We start from the raw sequence: 23,970 nt of genomic DNA, 5'->3' as shown, positions 1-23,970 counted from the left end.
GACACCCATGCGTCACAGCCCGTACATGATGCTGTGGGTATAACCTTCGGCTTTTGTTTGTTCTGCCCCCTCAGCTCCCGAGCTAGATGCATTACACGGCTGCCATTTTGATATCCAGCGTTTGGCGATTTATCTCAGACCTTCGATACAACATTCATTCATCCAATCCAAACCTCTGCCCTCTACTATTCCCCCAATGGATAAATGCCGGCAAACAAATCATTCCTCATGTAAAGATTTATTTATAACAAAAATTGTCCCAGTAAATATCAAATGTTTGGTGCAATTCGGTTGTTCAATTAAATAGAAGTTGACCAGATCAGAATATGGTGGACCTACTAGCATACAGCACATGTCCGATTTCCAGGTTAATATACTGTATACTTTATATCAGGGATATGCAATTAGTGGACCTCCAGCTGTTGCAGAACTACAAGTCCCATGAGGCATAGCAAGACTCTGACAGCCACAAGCATGACACCCAGAGGCAGAGGTATGATGGGACTTGTAGTTTTGCCACAGCTGGAGGTCTGCTATTTGCATATCCCTGCTTTATATCATCACTGAAAAAACAGGGACAGTGGTTTCATTGTTTATACTTTTTTTTTGTTTAATTTCCATTTTATTTGAGTTTTTTCAACATAGAAGACACACGGAACCAATACAGTTCACAAGACACAGACAATAGAAAGCCAGACTAACAAACTAGTCGTGTTCCCCTCCCCCCTCATTGCTCATACTTTAATGCATTCATTTACAATTTATCGGTCACAGCATGCAAAAATAGAAAAGTTGTGCATCATACACATATGAAAGATGTCCAGATCCAGACCGAATGACAGTCCTGTCCGGATCACCGCAGCAGCACCATTTAGCTGCCTGTAGGTCGTCTTTTTCCTCCCGCCGCTGCCATCTTCACAGCACGGCAGAGAGTGGGGCGTGCAATAGATCTGCATGGAGGGTGGGAGCTGCTCCGCTTTTCAAATTAACAAGTGGCTGATTGGGTGCTATGGTCACTGGCCAACAGGAGAAATTGGGAAGCTCCTGCTCTTCATCCAGACCCATCACACCTCCTGTGCTCTGCTATGAACGGTAGGACTGGAAGGGCAGGGAAGGGGAGCACACTGATGTAAAGGAAGATGGGGCTGTGTGGTTAAGGCAGGCTTCTGAGCAAAGAGTGGACTGCTATGGAGGGAGGGGGGGGCGGGGCACTGAGATAGCAGGGTGCCACAATGAAAAGTGGGGTGCTTTATGGTAAAACAGGGACTTCTGATGTGAAGGGGTCTGTATTGTAAAGGGGGGGACTTATGTAAATAGAATGAACAGCAGTAGAAAACAGGTTTGCTCTACTGGAAGATTTTATGAAAAGGACCTCCATGAATTTTATTTTGATACCCATCATAATACATATAGAGTGGATATAAAAAGTCTACACAACCCTGTTCAAATGTCAGGTTTCTGCGATGAGAAAAAAAGACAAAAATCATTTCAGAATTTTTTTCACCTTTAATGTAACCTATAAACTGTACAACTCAATTGAAAAACAAACTGGTATCTTTTGGGGGGGGGGGCATAAGTGTGCACAACCTCTTATAACTGGGGATGTAGCCGTGTTCAGAATTAAAGCAATCTCATTCAAGCTCATGTTAATTAGGAGTACATACCTGCCATAATTTAAAGTGCCTTGGATTAATACCAAATAAATAAAGTTCAGCAGTTCTAGGTCTTTCCTGACATTTTCTTAGTCGAATCCTACAGCAAAAGCCATGGTCTGCAAAGAGCTTCCAAAGCATCAGAGGAATATCACTGTTAAAAGGCATCAGTAAGGAGAAGGGTAGAAAAGAACTTCCAAGGCATTAGATATACCATGGCTCACAGTGAAGACCATCCTCATCAAGTGGAGAAAATATAATGTTACAACAGTGACATTACCAAGAACTGGACGTCCCTCCAAAATTGATGAAAAGAGAAGAAACCTGGTCAGGGAGGCTGCCAAGAGGCCGACAGCAATATTAAAGGAGCTTCAGGAGTATCTGGAAAGTACTGGCTGTGTGGTACATGTGACAACAATCTTCTGTACTCTTCATATGTCTGCAGTATGGGGTAGAGTGGCAAGACAGAAGCCTTTTAAGAAAAACCATCCAAGCCCGGTTAAATTTTGCAAAAACAGACCTGAAGTCTCTCAAAAACCATGTGGGAAAATGTGTTAGTCTGATGAATGCAAGATTGAAATTTTTGGTCATAATTCCAAAATATGTTTGGCGCAAAAACACTGCACATCACCAAAGGAACACCATACCCACCGTGAAGCATGGTGGTGGCAGCATCATGCTTTGGGGCTGTTTTTCTTCAGCTTAGTCAAGGTAGGAGGGAATTATGAACAGTTCCAAATACCAGTCAATATTGGCAACAAAACCTTCAGGCTTCTGTTAGAAAGCAGAACATGCAGAGAAACTTCTTTCAGCGTGACAACAACCCAAAGCATACATCCAAATCAACAAAGGAATGGTTTTCACCAGAAGATGATTAATGTTTTGGAATGGCCCAGCCAGAGCCCAGACCTGAATCCGATTGAAACTCTGTGGGGTGATCCGCACAGGAGATGACCTCTCAATCTGACAGATTTGGAGTGTGTTTGCAAAGAAGAGTGCTCAAATATTGCCAAGTCAAGATGCGCCATGCTGACACTCATACCCAAAAAGACTGAGCGCTGTAATAAAATCAAAAAAGGTGCTTCAACAAAGTATTAGTTAAGTATGCACACTTAACTTATGCAGCCATATTATTTTAGTTTTACTTCTCCACCTAAAATAAATTCAGTTTGTTGGTCAGCTGAGTTGTACAGTTTATAGGTCACATTAAAAAGCTCTGAAATGATTTACCTTTGTCTAAATTTTATTTATTTTTTTTAGATCACAGAAACCTGATATTTTTTACAGGGGCGAGGGGATGTGTTCTCCCTATCCATCTATACACACTCAGTATACGTATACATGAGAAAGTGATCAATGACAGGTGAAGAAGTGCAATGATTAAAAATAATTAATCACACTGACGGTAGTGGCCTCATTTTCCCGACTTCCATACATTACTACTACCCGGTAATCTGCTGGGGCTGGATGGGTGCAATTGACACCGTCCTCTGCTGGACTCATATGTGTGGTGCCTGGCGCCACCCACCCACCGTTCCTGTACCCTCATGGAAATGGACTGAACTCTCGGGCGTTGTCCCCTACCCATATGACCCCTCACTCCGAACCCAGATTTGGGACTGAGATTGCTGCCCAATTAAGGGCCACCCCACCTGTGAGATGGCAGCCTTGGGAATGGTGACCTACAATACTCAATGCCCTGAGGCTCCTAGTTTTGGGTATTATTGTTGCCTTTTTCTATCATCTAGTCATCTGTTGCCCTAGTCGCTTCAAAAGTTTGACTACTGTGTGGTGGGTGGGGGTAGGTATTTGGACGAGACTGTTCATCTAATATAGGCTGGCTGCCCCTTATGGGAGGCCCACAATTTTTTTATTTTTTTATTTTTTATATAAGGGTTGGATGACAGTCACCCCCAGTCTTCAACCGGTGGTGTATGTGATTGAATAGATATTTTCCATCCCAGTTTAGTCTGTTATAGAGCCTTTTTGCTCAGGTTTGTTTTACACTTTGCAATTAATCATCTAACGGCCTGCATTTGTTGTGCTAGTTTCTTAGCTTGCTCTTTCTGGAAGGCACCGTTTGGAGATGGCAGCCCTTGGAGAATGAGGGACCTCTTTGTACCCATATGTATAAGCCCTTGTACATACGGTCGGAGAATCCGTCGGAATGTGTCCTATCGGACTGCGTTGTCGGATAATCCGACTGTGTGTGGTATGCATCGGACTGATTCCGTCTGAATATCCGTCGGACCCAATTTTCCAACATGTTGGAAATATTTCCCGACCAACTGGTTCGATCGGACATACTCCGATCATGTGTAGAGAATTTTGATCGGACCAAGTGCCACGCATGCTCAGATCAAATTCCTACATCAAAGCTATTGGCTACTAGCCTGAACGTAGTCCCATCGTAACGAAATTACGTCATCACGTTCTGAATGATCGGATTTTGAAAACTAATCCGACCGTGTGTATGCAACAGTTTCGGACAAGATCCGACGGGCAAAATCCGACGGATTTGGTTGCCAAAATCTCCGACCGTGTGTACAGGGGCTTAGTCTTATTTTACTTGAATACTGATTAAAAAGGATCAGGTGGGCTTCATCCCGAGAAGATAGGGAGGAGACACCATTAGACGGCCGTTTCAAATCAAACATATAGTACATAACAGATCCTTGGCGACTATGTTCTTATCCCTTGACATGGCTAAAGCCTTTGACACCTTGTCCTGGCCTTACTTGATGATGGTACTCCGCCACTATGGTTTTGGCACCAAATTTTTGAGCTGTATCTCGGCATTATATGACTCTCTCCAGGCCAAGTACTACGGTTTTGAATTGCCTCTTTTTTCCCCCCCACCAGGAAAGGCTGCCCACTCTCACCACTTCTATTTATTCTAGCATTTGAACCCTTAGCGGAGGCGATACAGCAGGTACTTCTCATAAGATATAATTTGCGGACGATATCCTGATGTCTTTAACCCCAGCATTGCCTTGCCTAGTGCATTCTCCCCCCTGGATACCTTTGTGTTATTTTCAGGATCATCCGTTAACCCTACCAAATTGAAAACTGTCTCATAATCTTCCACCCTTGAAAATGCTTTCTCATTTCAATGGCTCACTTTTCTGCCTTACCTGGAGATTAGGCTCACTCCGATGTACAAGGGACTCTACCAGGCCAATTTCCCCCCTATGTTTAGGAAGCTAATCGGACATGCCGTCCTCCTGGTCCCATCTCCCATTATCCTGGTTCGGCAGGATTGTGGCGATCCGCATGATTAATATCCCAAAACTGCTGTACCTTTTTCACGTCTTGCCAGTCCTGGTTCCTACACATTCTGCACGTTCATCAACGTAAAATCCTGGAATTTGTCTGGGGTTCCACTAGACCCAGAATCAAACAGGTTCTATATGACCGCAAGATCAACTGTGGCCTCTTTGTTACAAATCTCCAAGCCTACTATACAGCAGCAAACATAGCCCCTTATCTCACCTCCATGAGCAACAATAAAAGGCGTTATGGGCCACAATGGATTTAGTTGACGCTTATCCGAGATTCTGGTTGCCTCCCTACCCTGGTTCCCTCACAAACATCCCGACAAGCTTGGGCCTTGCCTGGCACATTCCCTCTGCTTGTGGGACTCTATTAAATACTCGGCAGGCCTGAATTCTCCTCATCTTCCCTCAAGTCTCCTCATCCATTGCCCTTTGATTCCACCAGGCCGTGATAGTCCACCAAGAGAACTGTTGTGGGTTAACAACGGTTTTGTTAATATCCATTCTTTATACAACCCCACTAGGACAGTTGCATTTGATGCACTGCATTCCTCACACGATATTCCACTCTGTGAACATTACAGCTACCTACAGCTTTGCCACTTTCTACAACAGCTCAGCAAGTCCTGACCTACTCCATACATTTTGACCCCTTTTGAAAGCCTTTGTAGACCCCGGCCTCAATCTTTGGGCTTAATTTCTTTAATCTACACAGCAATCAATCATTGCCTTAAAAAAAAAAAAAAAAAAAAAAAAACACACACACACACACACACACACACACACACACACACACACACACCAACCCTTACCACCTCCAGTGGGAGGCCGTACTGGGGAGGCAGCTGAAACCCGGAGGACTGGCAGGTCATGACCATCGCTCTGTCCAAATGCTCCAAAAATTCTCATTTTGGAGAATGCATAAAAAAAAAAAAAAAAAAAAACTATACAGATGGTATTATACCACGGCTAGATTGGCTTGTTTCATTCTAACCTATTCTCCTCTTTGCTTCAGGGGATGCTCTCAAGAAGGTACCATGTCACACATCTGGTGGACATGTCCAAGAGCATGCAGATTATGGGTCAGAGTCTATGCCGCACCTTATTTCATAACAATCTGAAGAGGTACCCATATGAGGCTCTCCTATGTAAACCAATTATAGGACAACTTTGTCCAGAACGCCAGCTGGCGATGCATCCGTTTACTGCAACTAAACTGACTATAGTTTAGTCTGTCACCCCCCTACGCCTTCCTTTTTTTTACCCCCCTTACTGTAGCTCGGGGGGGGGGGGCATGCTCATCTCCCAATCATTCCAACTTATGGACCTGAACATATCAATGCACACTTTTTATTTGTCTTCCTTTTGCTCATGGTATTTTATTTTTATCTCCTATGTGACCATAGATGTGATGAGCTGTTCTGTTTAACTGATTACTAATAAAACCATTTGTACAAGTAAAATATGCATCTACATAAAAAACAAAACAAAAAAAAAAAAACCTAAAAACTACTGACAGTTTTAATAGAAAATAAAACTACTTTCTACACAGTGATCCCACGTCTCTAACAATCAAACCCATGTGTAAGAATTCAAAGTTCAGGGACCTGTGTAGACACTCATCAGCATGTCATGAGCAGATCTGACCAGGTTGGACAGAGCCACAAATATTTCTCAGGGTGTAAAGGTGACAGATTCCACATCAGAAGCTCTTCTGAAAGATTCTGGGTTATTTTTAACAACCATTTTAAAAATATGCTGACTTTTTTTTTTTTTTTTTTACCAGGCATTAAAAACATGATTTACCCAGCTTGAAGCAAAGTTTACAGAAGGTTGGGACCTAGAAGCCATTTAACCCTCCGACTACTGAGCACTATCAATTTACTGTAAGCCTTGCAGGGTTCATAGTCATATATGCTTGGGTCTCCATAGCAACCGGATCATTTTAATCAGTCTAAAAATAATGTACAGTAAGATTAGCCTTGTGTTCTGCTGCCTCCTTTTCTGTGGCCTTTCCAATCCCATAATAGCTCAGCAGTAAGGATGAGCCGAATACCTCCCGTTTCGGTTCGCGCCAGAACTTGCGAACAGGCCAAAAATATGGACGAACACAGTTGCAGTCAATGGGACACAAACATGAAAAATCAAAAGTGATAATTTTAAAGGCTTATATGCAAGTTATTGTCATAAAAAGTGTTTGGGACCCAGGGCCTGTCCCAGGGGACAGGTTGCCACTTTACATTGTAGGAAAGTGTAATTTCTTCAGTATTGTCACATGAAAAGATATAATAAAATATTTACAAAAAAAAATGAGGGGTGTACTCACTTTTGTGAGAGATGCTGTATGTACTTTTTAATGAAAGTTATAACATTTTTAATAAACTGCTCATTGCTGCACTAGATGGTGCTTCCCTTTCTATACTGGGTTCACAAACACACAAAAAAGCGGTGCGTGAAATTGCTTGAAAATTTGGACAGGAGTCACACCTCATTCCTATTCAAATCACATGCGATTCTTTGAGCCCATTTGCTTTGTATGGACACAAAATTTCACCACAATGGTACTTGCCATCGGCTGAAGGTATCGTACTCACCAATTAAATAAACGGTATTGGTGCAACCCTAGTATGTATCCAGCTTTAGACTCAACAGAACCAGTTAAAGCGGAGGTCCACCCTAAAGTGGACCTTCCGCTCATCGGAACCCTCCCCCCCTCCGGTGCCACAATCGGCACCTTTCAGGGGGGAGGGGGGTGCAGTTACCTGGATAATCCAGGTAACTGCACCCACTTCCGGGACAGCTCTCTGCGGAAAGGGGCGTAACTTACGCCCCTTTCCGCAAGTGCCCGCCCCTTCCCGCAAGTGCCCCGCTGCCTGCTGGGAAACACACAGCTCCCAGAGGCAGCGGGGAGCGTCCTTATTGCGCAGCGCAATTCGCGCATGCGCAGTAGGGAACCGGGAAATGAAGCCGAAAGGCTCCATTTCCTGATTCCCATACCCAAGATGGCGGCGGCAGGACCCGACAGACGACCTAGCGATCGGCTTCGGGTGCCGACATCGCGGGCGCGCTGGACAGGTAAGTGTCACTATTTTAAAAGTCAGCAGCTGCAGTATTTGTAGCTGCTGGCTTTTAAAAAAAAAAAAAAAAAAAAAAAAAAAAAAAAAACGCGGAGTCCCGGTGGACTCCCGCTTTAAAGGAGAGTGCCAACCATACAGCTAAAATCAGAACCAAGAACAAATTTATCTAAAAGATTGGAAAATTATTGCACACGCTCCTCAATTTCTGCCGTTCTAGATGCTGCATTTTACAAAAAAGTACACCATGGCAAAGATTAAAATGCTCTAAAAAAATAAATAATACATACGTTTAGGAGATTTTTTTTTTTTTTTGACCTACAGATAAGCCTTATTATAGGCTTACCTGTAGGTAAACGTAAAAAAAAAAAAAATAAATATATATATATATATATATATATATATATATATATATATATATATATATATATATATATATATATATATATATATATATATATTTATATATATAACTATACAACCGCTTTAAGTAATTACTTAATGGGTTATGGGCCACCTTCAAGTAGACACTGGTATACCCAAACCAGGAAAATCACTCCCTATATAACCCCTCCTCATTCCAGGAGCACATCAATTTTTTTTGCCAGTGTCTAAGGTTTTGGTCACAAGTAAACATGTGCTCTGAGGAGCTACAGGAGGGATCCATGCTGTATTTAAATAGCCTCCATAGACCTCACCCATCCAAAGCGCCACTGAGACCAAAGTGGATGGTACATGGGCCTCATATCCGAAGCACGCGGTTTTGCCTGCAACGCGTCTTTGTAGGGCTGGACCCAGGGCTTAGGTCATGCTACATTACCTAAAGCTTTCTTGATGGGGTGCTTTTACAGGTCCATGGGAGTGGAACCCAGATATAAAGAGACCTGGTCCTTGAAGGTTTGCTAAACGCAGCCCGCAGTGATGGGTGAAGGTTGCATTGTCTTTTAATTTGGCGCGGATAAGGTAAGGGAATAAACTTAGGAACTAAAAAGTCCACCTATGCTTTCTTCTTTAAAGAGGAAGTAAAGGCAAAATGTTTATTTTTTTTTAAAAAGCACACCCTGTAAGGCAAAGGCATGAGCTAGCATGCATAGCATACTAGCTCATTATGAACTTACCCAAGAATGAAGCAACCGAAGCGGTCGTCTGTCTTCCTCTTCGCCGCTGCCATGGATCCTGGAGCGACTTCCGGGTCTCGCGGCTCCGGCGCTGTGATTCGCCGGAGCCGTGATGACGTCACTCCTGCGCACGGGAGCCGACACTCGCGGCATATCGCCGCAATCTGCGGCCTGCCCAGTGCGCCTGCGAGCCGCTGGCTACGGGTAAATATATCTCCTAAACCATATAGGTTTAGGAGATATTTCTTGGACCTACAGGTAAGCCTTAATCTAGGCTTACCTGTAGGTCAAAGTTGGTTGTAAGGGTTTACAATCACTTTAAAGGGTAAAAAACGTTGTCATGCCTTAATTCTCCACTAGAGGGAGTCTATGCACATGCCTTAATCTGTTGTCTACTGTATAGCTCAGTCAGTCTGTGTGTGGCCACAGCAGCATTTTTCAGGTAAGAGGTCTGCCAAATGCTTTTTTTCTCCCCCCTGAATGGACTGGAGGGTTAGGCGAACACCAGCGGTGTACCTCCCTTGTATTACCCACCCCCTCCACCGCGGAGGTCCCAAAGTTATTGCTCAGACTGTTATTGTGCTTTTTTTCCCTTTTGCTGCTGGTGACAGGGCTCTGCCTCTCTCTCTCCCCCCCCCCCCCCCCTCACGTTGGACCTGAAGACCTGAAATCCGCCCACGTACAAGCGCGGGAACATTTTCAAAAATGACAGGGAGGCCGATTTATGGAGGGGGCAGGGCCTAGGTGCAGCACCGTGCAACGTCCACGAGGACGCACAGTAGGCAAGGATAATAAAGATACAACTGGGATAGTCTTTCCTTGGTTGAGGAGGTAGCAAGCAGTCTGCACACAGGAGCTGGCATTTCCTGATACAGGAAAGACTTTTCCCCAGCACTAGGTTGAACTTAATAGCGGCTTTACCGTCATGTTCAGCGATTAATTGCAAATTAATAGTGCCTCCGTTTTTGTGCTTAGGACTATGCCTGCCAAAAAATAAAATAGACACACCACAAAGACCAAAAAGGTACCAAAAGGTTTCACCCCCAGGCGTTAGGATCTCCAGTCGCATTTCCAAGCCAGGGTGAGCCATTGGAACAAATTGATGGTGCAACTACTTCTCACATCTCAGCCCCTGTATACGTGACTGAAGATGTCCTTTCCTCCACCCTGCAGGGTCTGGAGGGAAGATTAGCGGCTTTAATCGCATCCTCCATTCAAAGGGGGAACAGTGGGTATAGGATGAGGTGTTACCCTCAGGCGATCAGGAGGGAAAAAACAAACAGATGATTCCTCTGTGGAGGAAACAATGGGAGATGAACCTTTTTTAGCCTCACAATCTTACGGAGATGGTTTGTTCTACTTGCACACTACCCCTAATGGAGTCTCCAGAAAGCTCGGTTTCTTCCTTGGGTTCCTTAAAACCTTCACAGCCTTTGCATGCGTTTTTTGTCCATGCATTACTAGAACAGCTTATTTTTGCTGAATGGGATCACCCGGATAAGCATTTCCTCCCTCCAAAAGAGATTTTGAGTTCTGTATCCCATAGAATTCACCAAAAAATGGAAAGTACCAGCAGTTGACGCTGCGATTTCCAGTGTGGATAAAAGCCTAACTTGTCTAGTAAGCAATGCACAATTGCTTAAGGATCCAACAGATAAAAGGTTGGAATTTCTGTCAAAGTCTGCTTTTTTCTTGGCAGTTGCCATTACTCAGCCTGCAGTTGCTGCAATAGGCTTCTGTCAATCCCTAAAGGACCAATTTAAAAGGGACCTTAAAGGAGGTTACTGCACAACAAGCCCGGGAATTGTCTGAACTACCAAAAGCATTATGCTTCGTCATAGATGCCATTAACGATTCAATTCCCCAGGATTTCCGCCTTACGCTTATGCTAGTACATAAGCGTAGAATCCTGTAGTTTAAAAAGTAAAAAATTAATCAGCTGAAACACCATGTAAAAACCTCCTAACTGGGTTCCCTTTTCATGGGGAGCGGCTATTTGGGGAAGATTTGGACAAACATATCCAAACAATTTGTAGTGGGAAAAAGTACTCCAGTCAAAAGTATAAACGCCCTTCATTTAAACAGGCTCTCTCTCCTGTACCAGGGGCTTCCTCCTCTAGGCGGTGGCGACGGCCTCCACTGTCAGACTTCAGGGTCAGTCCCAGGCTCAAAAGTCATCCTGGGGCTGGAAACCTGCAATGCAGAATCCTAAAGCCTCATGTAGAGGGGGGGTGGGGGGAGACTTCTGCAGTTTTCAGAAGTCTGGCAAGAGGAAATTCAGGACAGATGGGTCATCTCCACTGTAATGCTGGAGTACAAGCTGGAATTTCGGGACTTTCCACCATCTTGTTTCCTGAGGTCAAGCGTTCCCAAAGATCCAGAGAAAAGACAATTTCTGTTTCAGGCACTAGATCGATTAATATCTCAAGGGGTGATGATATAGATCCCCACAAAAGAGCAAGGTTTGGGGTTTTATTTAAATCTCTTTATGGTACCAAAACCAAATGGAGAGGCCAGACCCATTCTAGATCTAAAAAAAATAAAATAAAAAAAATCTAAAATCAGTTCCTGAAGATCTGCTCCTTTCACATGGAGACGATCAGGTCAGCAGTTTGTCCTACAAAGGAAGAGAACTTCTGACATCTATCAACATCAGGGATGCAGATCTGCATGTTCCTATATTTCCCGCTCACCAAAGGGTTCTGCGGCTCGAGTTAGAACAGCAGCATTTCCCATTTGTAGCTCTGCCCTTCAGGCTAGCTACAGCACCCTGGGTGTTTACAAAAGTCCTGGCCCCACCTCTAGCCAGGTTAAGGGCACAGGGCATAACAGTCTTGGCATACCTAGATGATCTATTGCTAGTAGACCGGTCAGTGGCTTGTTTGGAGAAAAGTGTACGCATTACAACCAGTTTTCTGGAAAGTGTGGATGGATTCTCAACCTAGAGAAATCTTCCTTAATACCGCTAAAAAGGCTGGAGTACTTGGTTCTGATCATAGACACAGCCCACGAAAAGGCGTTCTTGCCTCCAAGATCAACTCCATAAGAGAGCTGGTGTGGATTGTCAGGTCAAAAGGGCCATCTCTCCAATTGCCTTTGCATGAGGTTGCTAGGAACCATGGTGGCTTCATTTGACGCAGTTCCCTATGCCCAGTTCCATTCAAGACTGTTGCAAAACAGTATCCTGTCTACATGGAACAAGACGATTCAAGCGTTAGATTTGCCAATGCTGCTGTCCCCAAAAGGTGTCCCAAAGCCTCAGTTGGTGGTTACTAACCCAGAATATGCTGAAAGGAAAATACTTCAGACCAGTTACCTGGAAAGTGATAACGACAGATGCCAGCCTCAGGCTGGGGAGCAGTACTAGAAAAGACAACTGTCCAGGGACAGTGGTTAAGAGCTGAAAGAACCTTCCCCATCAATATCCTAGAGATTCGGGCAGTGCGCCTGGCACTAAAGGCCTGGACTTCCAGGTTACGGGATTGTCCTGTCAGGATCCAATCTGACAATGCCACAACTGTGGCCTATATCAATCACCAAGGGGGCACCAAGAGTCTCTCAGCACAGAGAGGTGAACCATATTCTAACTTGGGCAGAAAGGAATGTTCCGTCCCCATCGGCAGTCTTCATTCAGGGAGTAGAGAATTGGCAGGCGGACTACTTGAGTCAGATGAAAGAAAAAAGGCGCCTCTAAGTGCAGAATTAAAACTTTTAATATCCCCAAACAAGATTAAAAACACTTACAGAATCAAGGATAAGAAGAGACATAACATGGATGTATGAAGCAGGTGATCCGGCATCAGGAGGTCCCAGTGTATCATCACAGCTTTCCATGGGTGATGATATGCAGCAGCAGAAGGTCCCAGGATAACTAGCAGGTGAACACTCCAGGCTCTGGGAACACTGATGAAGCAATCGCGCCGCCTGAGTCAGCGTGGAGCATGAATCCCGGAAATGGCGTCAGTGGAAGGGGACGACAACTAGCATGGACCGCAAACAGGAAATATGTCATCAAAATGGGACGCGTTAGAGATTGCTTCCCTCTTTGAGTGCGGCCCTAAGCGTTTGAAGACCATTTCATCCTTCCAATAAAGACACCATCTGCCTGGTCCTGACATTCTGAGCACCCTTGACATACATTTTATCTGGACTACTTGAGTCGCCAGCAGTTATTCCAGGGGGAATGGTCTCTTCACTCTGACATATTTTGGGCTATTTGCCAAAGATGGGGGGCTCCGGACGTAGATCTTCTAGCGTCCAGATTCAACATGAAGTCAGTTAACTTTGTGGCCAGAACAAGGGATCCACTCGCATGTGGAACATATGTGTTAGTGACCCAGTGGGATCAGTTTTCACTGATCTATGCATTTCCCCCTATTCAGTTGCTGCCTCGACTTCTTTGCAGGATCAAACTGGAAAGAAAGCCAGTAATTCTGGTAGCACCAGCATGGCCCAGAAGGTCATGGTATGCAAAAATCATAAAGATGGCAGTGGAGGGCCATGGTCCCTCCCACTACAGCCAGATCTGCTCTCAGAGACTGATATTCCATCCTACCTTACTGTCTCTAAAATGAATGGCTTGGCTATTGAAACCCACATTCTGAAGAAAGGTGGGCTTTCCGGGTCAGTTATCTCTACCCTGATTAATGCAAGGAAGCCAGCGTACAGAACTATATAGTATAGAGTCTGGAGGGCTTGTTTCCTGGTATGAATCCAAGGGTTGGCACCCTTGGAGATACATCATAGCCAGTATTCTTGCCTTTCTACAATTAGGGGTAGAGATGAAATAGGCTTTGAGTACTATTAAGGGCCAAGTCTCAGCTATAGCTACCTTATTACTTGCTACTCATTCTATAGTCCGGGGTTTTGTGTTTATGCAAGCTGTGATGCTGCTTAATCCGCCAGTCAAACCTCCCTTGAACCCTTGGTAATTGAACTTAGTTTTGTCTGTGTTACAAGAACAGCCACTTGAACCGATACAACATATTCCCTTAGCCCTTCTGACAAAGTTGGTATTTTGGTTGCTATATCCTCAGCAAGGAGGGTTTCAGAATTGGCTGCTCTTTCTTATAAAGAGCCATATTTGATTATTCATGAGAACAGAGTGGCATTATGCCCTCATCCAGACTTTTTGACAAAAGTGGTTTCAGGTTTTCACCTGAACCAAGATATTGCGCTGCCATTGTTTTTTCCAAAACCATGTTCCAGGGAAGAAAAGTCACTACATAGTCTTTATGTGGTGAGGGCAGTGAAAATCTATTTAAAGACAACTTCTCAGATTCAAAAGACTGATGTCTTATTTATTCTGCCACAGGGTCCTAAGAAAGACAGTGGATTTTGATGCTGCCTGTCCTAAGTGGATTTGACAAGTTATAATTCAAACTTATAATTTAAGGGGTAAGATTCTTCCTTTTCAAGTTAAGGCGCACTCTACTAGGGCGGTTAGTGCTTCTTGGGCAGTGCGTCACCAGGCCTCCATGGCTCAGATCTGCAAGGCCGCAACTTGGTCTTCAGTACATACATTCACCAAATTTTATCAATAGGATGTAAGGAGGTATGAGGATATCACCTTTGAGCGCAGTGTGCAGCAGGCAGCAGTATAGGTCCTCAAGTCTGGGGGGTCCCCTCTGGGTTGTGTCTCCCTCCACTCAAGTAGCATTGCTATGGGACGTCCCATTAAGTAATTACTTAAGGCTCCGTGTCCCATGATGATAAAGAAATTAGGATTTTTATAACAGCTTGCCTGTAAAATCCGTTTCTTAAAGTACATCATAGGACACAGAGGTCCCGCCTCTCTTTTTGGGGATTTAAGTACTGTATATTGTTTTGCTACAAAAACTGATGTGCTCCTGGAAGGAGGAGTTATATAGGGAGTGAACTTCATGGATTGGGTATACCAGTGTCCATCACCTGAAGGTGACCCATAATCCATTAAGTAATTACTTAAGGCTCTGTGTCCCATGATGTACTCCAAGAAAAGGATTTTACAGGTAAGCTGTTATAAAAATACTATTGAATATGCGAGTTGTTAATACATGTTTTAACCACTTCAATACAGGGCACTTATACACCTTCCTGCCCAGACCAATTTTGAGCTTTCAGCGCTGTTGCACTTTGAATGACAATTGCGCGGTCATGTTACATTGTACCCAAATTAAATTTTTATCATTTTGTTCCCACAAATAGAGCTTTCTTTTGGTGGTATTTGATCGCCTCTGGGATTTTTACACATTGTGGGCACTGATTGGCATCCATTATGGGCACTGGCTGGCATCCCTGGTTCTGGGCATCCCCTGGTGGTCCAGTGTGAGCATCCTCGGGGGGGGGGGGCTGTGCTGACAATCAATCAGCACAGAGCCCCCCCCCCGTCAGAGGAGCAGCCGATCGGCTCTGCTCTACTCGCGTCTGACAGACACGAGTGAGGAAAAGCCGATCGCCGGCTCTTCCTATTTACACTGTGATCAGCCGCGATTGGACACGGCTGATCACGTGGTAAAGAGTCTCCATTGGAGACTCTTTACCGAGATTGTAGTTGCGGGGTGTCAGACTGACACCCCGCAACAACGATCGCTGCGATGCGTGCCCCCGGGGGGCGCGCAGCTGCTTAATATCCTGATCACGTCCGGTCAGGATATTAAAAGCACTATGCCGCCGTGCTTTTGTTATAGGGCGGGCGGCAAGTGGTTAATAAACTGTTTGGCTATTGCTACCATTAGATGGCACTTCCCTGTCTTTCTATTGCATTCCTGTTCATATCGCAATATGTGCCCATTCATTTTGTATGGGTTTAAATCGCACCACAAAAAAGGTATTGGTTTCAGGTATCAGAACATTTCTACTTGTGCAAATAATCAGTATTGGTGCAACTCTATATATGATAAAGGATTATATCCGAGGAAAAACGCACACAGATTATACTATTCGCAAGTGTTGTAAACTGAAACCTTAGTTTTTAACACAAATATGTGGAGGCTGCACTGCAACCTCAGGGGCCCTCTGTATTGTACAAACCTAAAGTCTCACAGGCACCACTATTTTTTACGTTCAATCCAGTTCCGGTTTCCAGCGATTAGATACCCCATTAAAAACAACGTGAGGTTTACAGTTCTTGCAGCTATTCATGGCCACTCATCCAACTGCACCAACGCTGTGGGGGGGGGGGGGTCTTAACGAATCCAACGCTGGGGGGGGGGGGGGGGTCTTAACGAATCCAACGCTGGGGGGGGGGGGGGTCTTAACGAATCCAACGCTGGGGGGGGGGGGGGGGTCTTAACGAATCCAACGCTGGGGGGGGGGGGGTCTTAACGAATCCAACGCTGGGGGGGGGGGGTCTTAACGAATCCAACGCTGGGGGGGGTCTTAACGAATCCAACGCTGGGGGGGGGTCTTAACGAATCCAACGCTGGGGGGGGGTCTTAACGAATCCAACGCTGGGGGGGGGGGGGGTCTTAACGAATCCACCGGCACCAACGCTGGGGGGGTCTTAACGAATCCACCGGCACCAACGCTGGGGGGGGGTCTTAACGAATCCACCGGCACCAACGCTGGGGGGGGGGTCTTAACGAATCCACCGGCACCAACGCTGGGGGGGGGTCTTAACGAATCCACCGGCACCAACGCTGGGGGGGGGGTCTTAACGAATCCACCGGCACCAACGCTGGGGGGGGGGGGGGGGGTCTTAACGAATCCACCGGCACCAACGCTGGGGGGGGGGGGGGGGGTCTTAACGAATCCACCGGCACCAACGCTGGGGGGGGGGGGGGGGGGGGGTCTTAACGAATCCACCGGCACCAACGCTGGGGGGGGGGGGGGGGGGGGTCTTAACGAATCCACCGGCACCAACGCTGGGGGGGGGGGGGGGGGGGGGTCTTAACGAATCCACCGGCACCAACGCTGGGGGGGGGTCTTAACGAATCCACCGGCACCAACGCTGGGGGGGGGGGGGGGTCTTAACGAATCCACCGGCACCAACGCTGGGGGGGGGGGGGGGGTCTTAACGAATCCACCGGCACCAACGCTGGGGGGGGGGGGGGTCTTAACGAATCCACCGGCACCAACGCTGGGGGGGGGGGGGGTCTTAACGAATCCACCGGCACCAACGCTGGGGGGGGGGGTCTTAACGAATCCACCGGCACCAACGCTGGGGGGGGGGTCTTAACGAATCCACCGGCACCAACGCTGGGGGGGGGGGGGGGTCTTAACGAATCCACCGGCACCAACGCTGGGGGGGGGGGGGTCTTAACGAATCCACCGGCACCAACGCTGGGGGGGGGGGTCTTAACGAATCCACCGGCACCAACGCTGGGGGGGGGGGTCTTAACGAATCCACCGGCACCAACGCGGGGGGGGGGGGGTCTTAACGAATCCACCGGCACCAACGCGGGGGGGGGGGGGGGGGGGGTCTTAACGAATCCACCGGCACCAACGCTGGGGGGGGGGGTCTTAACGAATCCACCGGCACCAACGCTGGGGGGGGGGTCTTAACGAATCCACCGGCACCAACGCTGGGGGGGGGTCTTAACGAATCCACCGGCACCAACGCTGGGGGGGGGTCTTAACGAATCCACCGGCACCAACGCTGGGGGGGGTCTTAACGAATCCACCGGCACCAACGCTGGGGGGGGTCTTAACGAATCCACCGGCACCAACGCTGGGGGGGGTCTTAACGAATCCACCGGCACCAACGCTGGGGGGGTCTTAACGAATCCACCGGCACCAACGCTGGGGGGGTCTTAACGAATCCACCGGCACCAACGCTGGGGGGGTCTTAACGAATCCACCGGCACCGACGCCGACGCGGGGGGGTCTTAACGAATCCACCGGCACCGACGCGGGGGGGTCTTAACGAATCCACCGGCACTGACGCTGGGGTTTTAATATTACTGCCACCGACACCAATGATAAGGGCTTCTTCTACTCTCACTTTCTTTTCACTATGTGTTCTGTGTATGGTGCCAAAAATTCAGCAGGACTGAAATTTTTGGTTGCCAAGGTGCATTGATTTTGAACAGGCGGCCTAACTTGAAACAATGCAGCTTGATGCACAAAAACACACAGCTATTGTGCAGCCTTCTGGCCATGTCAGGAGCTGCACTTGAAGCCCTCTATAATTTTGAGGCTGGGTTGTGCGATCACAGACATTGCATGTGATCTGCACAGCAATGCGGTGTGAATCACATGCTTCCTCTGTGCGATGCGAACAAACTGTATGGCTGAAATTGCATTGCATTCTCACCAAAATGGTGCAGGACCCCTTTTTTGGACCGCACTGGAATCAGATCGCATGGGTTTTCATACCTATGCGATCCGATTCCTGCACCATTTCACAGTTCACACTGCGATCTGATCTGGGAGCCTCATTAAACTTTACACTGACACCCCCAACAGTTTGTAGCCGTCATTGCAAACCAGTGTGCGATTAAGGTGCAATGTGGGAACTGGCACTGAATCAAAGGGTTTCCCACATTGCACCAGTGTGAACTGGGACTTAAAAAGACAGGAGAGAATGATTTGGGTATAATAAAGTTATTTTTCAAATCAAGTTCTCTGCGCTTAAATAAAACAAAAACGGAGGACGCCGGCGTGAATTTAACCTAAAAGTGCTTTTACACTTCTGTGCACAATCTGCACTTTAAAGTAAACCAATAAAGTCATGGACACAGCGCTGCTCACATGTAGTACAACAGCAATAGGGTAGGTAAATGTTCATTGCTGGATAAGTTTACCTTTCAAAAAATAAAAATACACATTTTTGCAGGTAAAAAAAAAAGTGCATTTATTTACTGGAGCCTGCAGAGCATTGCACACATAATTAGCAGATCGTGGGTATAATGTCAGGCTTCTGCAGTCTTCCTCTAGCTTTGTGCCCATATCCATATACAGGGTTTTAGTTACAAAACTAGAGGAAGATTGAATAAACTATGAGCCTGCTGAGCAGCACACTCACAGCCCATTCAGACTACAAATACATCTGCCACAGTGGTAGTTCACTCACAGGTCTTTGAACAGCACAGCTGCTCCATTTTCAAAAGTTGACAGCGGGTCTGTGTAGATCTTCCACAAAGCTGGGATCGCTGGTGGTGGGAGTCGGGTGCATAGGAGAATGTTACACGTTACACCCTAAATATAGGCATAACATGCTCCTAAAGGTGAACTTATACTTTCATTCTTATCAATACCCACCCACAAATGTTTATTGTGTTCCAAAGAAAAAAAAAAAAAAAAAAAAAAAAAAAGGCACAAACGATGTGCCGCTTCACTTCGCACCCCCTGATTGCATACGCTGTACACTCTCCTTCAGCTCTACCATCAACTAGGAAATACGAGGGCCTGCTTGACTGGATACAAATTGAGTGTATGGTTTAGACTTATCCTCATGTTATAAAGTTTTGGTAAATCTAAAGAGATTGCACAGAAACTAAGATCAGACTGTACAGTGTATGACCAGCTTGCTAAAGCAATGTGTTTTTCATAAAAACAGATTTTTTTTGTTTAAGAGGCAAAACAAAACAATTATCCCCTATCCTCCAGCCTCTTTCAGCTACTTCCCGTCTATATGGACTAGTTCCATCATCAGCTGCACATAACTGCTCTGGACTGGCTCCCTGAATGACATCAGACCATGTTTGACCAGTGTGTATTGGCACAGCAGGCAGGGGTGCACACTCCAGCAGGGGTGCACATGACAAAGAAACAGCAAAACTGGATGACCATTGTCAAACAGGAAGTGCCTGATGGAGGGCTTTCATGGTAGGATCACCAGGCATTCTTTTAACAATAGTTGCTAACAAACATGTTATACTTACCATGCTATTTCACAGAGCAGTCCCTTACCTCCTCTTCTGGAGCTCCCCACTGGCACTGTCCCCTCTGAGTGCCCCCATAGCAAGCTGGCTGCTGTGGGGGCATTTGTGTGGGCTTGCTCCTGAGCCGGGCTTTATGCACCCATAGACATTCACAGCAAGGCTCAACCCCTGCTACCCCCTCACAAGCTTTGACTGGCAGCAACAATGGCTCCTGCTGCTATCAGTGCAGCCCGTGAAACCAGCAAGAGGGGAGTGAAGACCTGCAGCGGGGGGGGGGGGGGGTTTAGAACCACTTTAAACAAATCTTGCACTAGAAGCGGAACTTGCAGTACAGGAGATGATTTGATGTGAATAAAAGGGCTTTTTTTTTTCAAAATTTGGCGAGAAGCTCTGTGTGCGGACCACCACACCCTGAAGAGAACCAGGTTATTATATATTCAGGGTTGCTGGGATTTCTGGTCCCTCTGGATACACAGGGCATACTGGAGTTTGTATTGGAAGCACAGCCTGCAGTATGGAGAACTACAAGTTCCAGTCTAACCAGACTATAACACAGACATACAACTGCTGGGAGTTATAGTGCCACTGGATGTACAGGTCATACTGGAGCCTGCTATAGAAGCCATGTCTGCCAATGTACAGAACTACAAGTCCCAGCCTCACCAACTTCCAAAAGGAAAATCCACTTTGGACTACAAGTGCAAAGTACACTTGAAATTGCACTTGGAAGTGCAGTCACTGTCGATCCGAAGGGGACATGCAAGGAAAATAAAAACAGCATTTTAGCTTGCACATGATTGGATGATAAAATCAGCAGAGCTTCCCCTCATTTCAAATCTACCCCTCAGATTTACAGCGACTGCACTTTCAGTGCAAAGTGTATTTGCCTTTCGTAAATAACCCCCATACTGTACTGGGGCTTGTAAGGGAAACACCAACTCTAGTAGGCAGAGCTACAAGTCCCAATATGGCTCGTGTATCCAGAGAGAATACAACTCCAAGTTCCAGGACCTGATATACACAGGTACTCTGGGAGTTGTAGTCTCACTGGATGCATAAAGAATAGTAGGCTTTTTAAGGGAGCAGTACAAAGAACTACAACTCCCAGGACATGATATACAGAGGAATGCTGGGAGTTGTCCCTCTAGATAAACTGGGTATACTGGGACTTTTAGTTCTCTATATTACAGGCTGTGCTTCCGTTACAAATCCAAGGACCTGCTATACCCAAGAATGCTGGGAGTTGTAGTCTCTGTCTTTTGGAAGCTGGTGAGGCTGTGTATATCAGATCCTGGGACATGTAAGGGAAGTGCAGCCTGTAGTATAGATAACTAAAAGTCCCAGTATACTCTTATACAGAGAAACTACAACTCCAAGGTTTTCCTGTGTATATCTGGTCCTGGGACTGCTGGGAGATGCCTTGTGTATCCAGAGAGACTACAACTCCAAGTTCCAGGACCTGATGTATGCTGGGTGTTGTAGTCTCACTGGATACACAAAGCATACTTGGCTTTGTAAGGGAGCACAGCCTGTATTATAGAGAACCACAAGTCCAGGTATACCCGATTACCCAAAAACACTACAACTCCCAGCATTCCTGTGTATATCATGTCCTGGAACTTGTAGTTCTCTATAATACAGGCTGTGCTCCCTTACAAAGCCCAGTATGCTTTGTGTATCCGGAGACTACAACTCCCAGCACAGCCCATAATATAGGGAACTACAAGTCCCAGGACCTGATATATACAGGCAGGCTGGGAGTTGTAGTCTGTCTGGATACAGACGGTATACTGGAACCTGTAAGATTAGCACAGCCTGTAGTATAGAGAACTACAAGTCCCACCAGGATAACACAAAAAGCTGCTGGGAGTTGTAGTTCCTCTGGATACACAGGTCACACTGAAGCCTGCTATGGAAGCCCAGCCTGTCTGTGTAGCTATAGAAGCCGCAGCTTATCAAGGATATAGATAGAAATGCTGGGAGTTGTAGTGCTCCCGGATAAAGAAAGCACACTGTGGCCTGTCAGTGCACAGAAATAGAAGTCCCGACCTCACCAAGATATAAGTCAGCTAGCTGGCTACCATGGAAACGCAGAGCTCACCTTCATAGGATCAGCCTGGTAGAGCTTCTCAGCGGCCCGGGTGAACTCCTCCCAGGCTCGGTAGTACGGCATGGTGTCTCACTTCTCTCCCCTGTGGATGGATGACTGGGAGGCCGGAAGCCGGGAACACACATCAGCATTCCACATCCACACCGTCCGAGAAGCTCATTGGCTGACGCTTTGACCTCTGTCCAATCGATAGTGACCACCGAGGTCGAGCCTCGAACACTTCCGGGGCGCGCAAGACTCTGTGGTGGGAAGGAGCGTCGTTGTGAGGTAAGAGATGTGAGGTGCGCCCTCTAGCGACCAGTAATTGAATAGCACAGTGCGCTGTATGTGAACAAGGGGGCTGGAGGTGCTGACACTGTATATAGACTATAGCTGCAAAAGATCCCTGATTACCTGGACACTTCCCCCATATAGCTATCCTTTATACTGAGCACAGATCAATTTCATAATATAAATAAAAAATGTCATATATACATTATTATATACATTTATGTGTTTGTGTTTATTTATATCTGCACCCCGTTGGGGAAATTTTACCTCACTTCCTGTTCCTTTTGAGTAATAATGGAGTGCAGCCATTTCTGGGACAGGAAGACGCAGACAGCAATAAAAACATTTATGAAGGTTTAACCCTGGATCACACCGGGTGCAGCTTTGAGGTCACTCTACTTCTTCCATGTGATTTCAATGCAGCTGATCAGTGTGACTTTATGTCACACAGAAGTCGTATATAAATAAACACACACGTCCCACATGAAATCGCACAAAAATAATGCACAAAACTTTTTCAAAGTTGCTGCAACTCACATCGGACTGATTTGAACGGTTCCATATGGTGCGACTTGTTATGCGATTTTTGATCTGTCAAGTCGCACCTGGTGTGAACGGGGGCTTAACCCGCTCCACTTTACTAAAAATGTGCATTTGTTTTTGTTTGCATCTCCATCACTTCCTGTCCTGCTAGGAGGTCTGAATGAGACATAGCCTAACTAAAGGGCCAAATATCTCTCCAGGGGTCCAACAGGCTGAGCTATTGCTGCAGTCATTGGTGGGTCCACTGACAGAGGTCTGATTGGCCTGGATCATCCTATTAGGATACATAAATAATTCTGCTAGTACACGCTGTACCCCATGCTGAAAGTTCCTTTGTCCACACTCCCCAATCCCATATGCCATGCTGTACATTCCCTATTCCACAACACCTCTTTCCATATTGGTACTGCTGGGGGATTTATAGTAACCTCTGTGTAATTGTTACTTCTGTGGGATTTATAGTAACCTCTGTGTAATGTAGTGTTACTTCTGTGAGATTTATAGCAACCTCTGTGTAATGTATTGTTACTTCTGTGGGATTTATTGTTACTTCTGGGGGATTTATTGTAACTTCTGGGGGATTTATTGTTATTTCTGGGGGATTTATTGTTACTTCTGGAGGATTTATTGTTATTTCTGGGGGATTTATTGTTACTTCTGGGGGGTTTATTGTCATTTCTGGGGGATTTATTGTTACTTCTGTGGAATTCATTGTCATTTCTGGGAGAGTTATTATTACTTCTGTGGAATTTATTGTTACTTCTGGGGGCGTTATTGTCACTTCTATTGAATGTCTTGTTACTTCTGGGGGATCAATTGTTACTTGTGGGGTATTTATTGTTACTTCTGGGGAATTTATTGTAACTTCTGTGGAATTTATTGTTACTTCTGGGGGACTTATTTTTACATCTGGGGGATTTTTTTGTTACTGTTGTATAATTTATTGTTGCTGTTGGGGATCAATTATTGCTGTTGGGGATCAATTATTGCTGTTGAGGATTTTTTTGTTGCTACCAAGGGTTTCATACTTTAACCACTTGACCTCTGAGAGGTTTTAACCCCTTTATGACCAGGGCATTTTTTGCTATTCAGCAGTGTGCTACGGTCACACAATACACGCAAA

General features: G+C 45.9%; 1 protein-coding gene across 1 annotated transcript in view; it reads right to left on the bottom strand.

Annotated features, from left to right (window-relative positions):
- The window catches only part of SRP9 (signal recognition particle 9), a 37,092-nt gene extending 14,900 nt beyond the window's left edge, over positions 1–22,192 (bottom strand). Inside the window, exon 1 of the mRNA XM_077485837.1 lies at positions 22,026–22,192. Within this exon, the coding sequence (XP_077341963.1) occupies positions 22,026–22,097 (72 nt within the window). The 5' untranslated portion in view covers positions 22,098–22,192. The remainder of the gene's footprint in view (positions 1–22,025) is intronic.
- Between the last annotated feature and the right edge of the window lie 1,778 nt (positions 22,193–23,970).

Source organism: Lithobates pipiens, unplaced genomic scaffold, assembly GCF_037356315.1.
Source record: "Lithobates pipiens isolate NorthernLeopardFrog02 unplaced genomic scaffold, aLitPip1_a1.2 Scaffold_18, whole genome shotgun sequence".
NCBI lineage: Eukaryota > Metazoa > Chordata > Amphibia > Anura > Ranidae > Lithobates > Lithobates pipiens.
The sequence above is the reverse complement of the archived record's forward strand: the minus strand, read 5'-3'. Positions and strand labels throughout refer to the sequence as shown.